Genomic DNA, 4269 nt, shown 5'->3' on the forward strand with positions numbered 1-4269 from the left:
TCCAACACTGAACCAGTTTCACGAAACTTAGCAAGCAGTTTGCTAACTGTAGCATGGGAGATGGGTGGTCTCGTAGGGTGTCTTGCATTGAAATCTGCTGCAATGACCCGGTTACTGCGTTCACCAGATATCAACACAATTTCGATCCGCTCCTCATGTGTTAACCTCTTCGACATGTCAATGGCTGTGAACAAAGAGAAACTTGTAAATAACTCATGAAAGAATAAAGTTACGTTGAAACCAAGCACACCATTGCCATATTCTCATTGATCTCTTCTTTCTAAAGGTCCAGACAGGTAAGAGGTGTTCCTCAGTATCAGACAGCTTTGCTCAGTTAGAACTTGCTGGTTTGACTCGGAAGTCCAGACTTTCCAGGACGCACAGCTGGAGCTCCCGTGTACTTGATGAAATCACAGCTCAGCTGTACGTGTTTTTATTGCCGTTCCTCGTTTCTCTGTGGTTAATATTTACCATGCAAACTGTGCACGATACGCTTCATTAGCCACATATACACTTCTTCTTCTTCTTCTTCTTTTAAGAAAAGTCAAAACTATCATTTTAAGCACTTTGTTAAATGATCGGCCAGAAAAGGAGCATCATGGGAGATAATGTAGAAATATGTAATAATAACTGATTTGCTCATTAATTTACGTTGGAGCGATCTTTAAACGTGATTAAAAAATTGCACAGCACACTGAAATAAATACTGAATAATCTACAGACGTCTCAGTAACTGTGCTTTATGAACTAATATGAATCCGCACTGACCCGCCTTCAGTCTTATTCATGTCAGTCTAGTTTTCTTCTAACATCCAAGTTTATGGTCTGTTTCATGTCTAAAAGCCTCACATTTAAACATGAACAGTCACTACATGACTGATGATACACTCACAGCTCGTGCTTCTCATGGAGCAACATGTTAAACTAGTTTTATTTTTATTCCAGTGGCCTCCCAAAACTTAAAATAGACATAGTCCAAAAACTGAGATCCCACCTCATAATCAACTTTAAAGATTGATCTTCAGGTTTCGGTTTAACCTGATCATTACGTATGATTACATTTTAATGTCAAATTAAAGTAGCTAAGTATAAATTCTGCAGTTCAAGAAAAAAGTCAAATTTTCCACATTTTTTCTCCTTTTTTTAAGGATCAGCATGGAGGACAAAGATGACTTATATATGGAAGACATTCCTGGAGTTAAAGAAGCCCTGCAGAACAACGACACTGCTGCAGCAGCTGCAAAGATTGAAAAAAATTTGAAACAACAAAATAATATTGCACTAAATATCGCCATCACAGGAGAATCTGGCTCTGGAAAATCCACCTTTGTTAATGCCTTCAGAGGGATGTCCGATGATGAAGATTCTCTCTCAGCCGTGTCACACTTGGCTGCAAACTGCCCCAATCTTGGAGACTGTTTCTCAGTGAAACCAACAAAACCACATCATCTGCAAAACATAGAAACAAGATCCTGAGGTCACTGAGCCAGACACCGTCCTCCCCTTGGCTGCACCTTAAATCTCTTTCCAGTAAAACTATGAACAGAATCATTAAAAAACAGCACCCCTGGTGGAGTCCATACCCACAAAAATGCGGACCGAGCCTACTGGTGTAACAGAAACCACCTTAGAGGTCACACCGTACCCCCATCCAAACTATCCCAATGTTATGTTATGGGATCTTCCTGGGATCGGCACCACCAAGTTTCCAGCTAAGAAGTACCTGAAGCTTGTTGGATTTCAGAAGTTTGACTTCTTCATCATCATCTCAGACACTTGCTTCAGAGAAAATGACGTGAAACTCGCTCAGGAGATTCAGAAGATGAAGAAAAATTTCTACTTTGTTCGCTCAAAGATTGACAACAATATGCGAGCTGAGAGAAGAAAGAAAGACTTCAATAAAGAGGAGACTCTCAAAGTAATCAGAGACGACTGTGTTCAGAGTGAGTGTCTGATCACTTACAGCTCAGTGAGATAACTTTATGGATTCACTTTCATATTCAGGTCTTAGCTCTACATCATTTGTATTTACGTGTGTAATCATGTTAACATGTTCCTTCTGTGAAACAGGACTCGGAGGATTAGGCTTCGAGTCTCCGCAGGTCTTCCTGGTGTCCAGCTTTGAGCTCCACCTGTATGACTTCAATCTCTTACATGAGACCTTAGACAGAGAGCTTCCTTCAAAGAAGAGAGATGCTCTGCTGTTCGTCATGCCCAACATCAACCCAGAGATCATCAGGAAGAAGAAAAAAACTTTAAAGCTCCGATTATATTGGTTGGCCACTCTGTCTGCAGCTGGAGCAGCTGTTCCACTTCCTGGTCTTTCTATTGCTGTTGATGCTGCTTTGCTGGTTGGTGCTGTCACACATTATGTTTATGCGTTTGGTCTCGATATCCCGTCTCTGCAGAGACTTTCTGACAGAACAGGTGTGTCATACACTGATCTGCATGCTGTCATCATTTCACCACTGGCTGCAGCAGAAATAACTAAAGAGCTCCTCCAGAAGGTGATGACCCAAGTGGGACGCACAGCTTCATTAATTGCAGCAGAGGAAGCATTCAGATTTATTCCATTCATTGGAATCCCAGTAGCCATGGGTCTCTCTTTCACTACAACTTACAAAGTTCTGAATGTTATCCTCAGTGAGCTCGCTGAAGATGCTGAGAAGGTGTTTGAAAAAGCTCTGGGTCAGTAAAACTCAAATGAAGCTTAGTGACTGTGTGCTGTGTGTAAATTCTCCTAAATGACTGAATCCAGGCACCAGTTTAGCTCACAGGTTCAACAGGTGACCACATGCTCAGCTAAATGCAGTGTCCTGGATTTGACCTCTGACCCTGCTGTGTGTCTGCTCCACACTCTCACTCTCACTGCAATATTTAACAAAGCCAAAACAATATATATGTACTGAGTCACAGTCAGCTGCACATTTATCTTTCACAGCGATCAGAATAAATTTGATCCTGTTTTACAGATAAAACCTGTTTATAACGTAGAGGAGCTGCTGAATCATTGCTGTGATGCTTGTTCACATTGTGTGTGTAATCAGCTGATATGATGGCTGCTGTTTTTATCTGAACTTGTATTTTATTTGTGATTTAGTAAAATGATAAAACAGTTTGTTTTCACTGCCCCCCAGTGGGCTGCATCAGGAACTACAACTAATATAAACTGTTTATAACCATCAGCCATGTTAATAATAAAATGCTGTTTATAAACACATTAGCATTAGTGTCAGTGTGTTTGATTTGTTTTTAAATCAACAACAGATTTCACTGAATCAGTTTCAATTTAATTTTATTTATATGGCTCATTCACAACAACTGTCCAATTATTCATCTGTTAGAAAAGAACAAATGTCAGGAATGTATTTCACAGACACTCTGGTAAAAGGTGGATGATGATGGAGCAGCGAAATAAATCCTGAGAGGCTGATCAGGAAGTGGAAGCAGGTGTGCTGATCATTGAGGAAGATCAGCTGATCGTCTGGCAGGTAAACAGTGTTTGGGTCTGACTGCAGTTCTTAATCTAACATTCAGTTGTGATTCTGTGTGCACACAAAATATAACTCACTAAATAAAACCAATAAGAGAGGAATCCTTCACAGGAAAACTGAAGCTTCCTCATGTTTTCTAATCTGATCTCAAACATCAAGAACACAAAAGGTGGAGGAAACTTTTCTTTATTCTTATTCCTGTTTCCAGATAGACATCTGCCCCGACTCCAAATGGAAAGTCCCATTATAAACATTCATCTAACAAGCTGCTTATTTTCATCTTTACTCTCCAAGATCAGCCAATTAACCATCAAACTTGGAACGTGCATCCTGTCAGCTTGTTTATATATAAGGAAAAAGTTATATGCAAAACACTGAGTCAGACCAAAAGTAAATACATCACCACAAAGTCAACACAAGTCTTTGTTCACCCACAGACAGACTTTAACCAGCAAACATATCAGGAAGAAAGCTGAACATCAGAGAGTCTGAGGGGAGGACGAGCATCTTTAAACCACTGATCAGGAAGGAAAAAAAAAAAAAAAAAAAAACCTCGCAGCAGCTGCTCACATACAGTGGGATGCAAAAGTTTGGGCAACCTTGTTAATAGTCATTATTTTCCTGTATAAATCGTTGGTTGTTACAATAAAAAATGTCAGTTAAATATATCATATAGGAGACACACACAGTGATATTTGAGAAGTGAAATGAAGTTTATTGGATTTACAGAAAGTGTGCAATAATTGTTTAAACAAAAGCAGGCAGGTGCATAAAT

General features: G+C 39.7%; 1 protein-coding gene across 1 annotated transcript; it reads left to right on the forward strand.

Moving 5' to 3' along the window:
- Positions 1-1155: 1155 nt before the first annotated feature.
- On the forward strand, positions 1156-2696 carry LOC134644747 (interferon-inducible GTPase 5-like). The gene is made up of 3 exons (XM_063497788.1): positions 1156-1377; positions 1604-1943; positions 2071-2696. Exons 1-3 carry the CDS (start codon positions 1156-1158, stop codon positions 2694-2696), a joined length of 1188 nt encoding a protein of 395 aa, XP_063353858.1.
- Positions 2697-4269: the final 1573 nt, after the last annotated feature.

This window comes from Pelmatolapia mariae, linkage group LG16_19 (genome assembly GCF_036321145.2).
Source record: "Pelmatolapia mariae isolate MD_Pm_ZW linkage group LG16_19, Pm_UMD_F_2, whole genome shotgun sequence".
Taxonomy (NCBI): domain Eukaryota; kingdom Metazoa; phylum Chordata; class Actinopteri; order Cichliformes; family Cichlidae; genus Pelmatolapia; species Pelmatolapia mariae.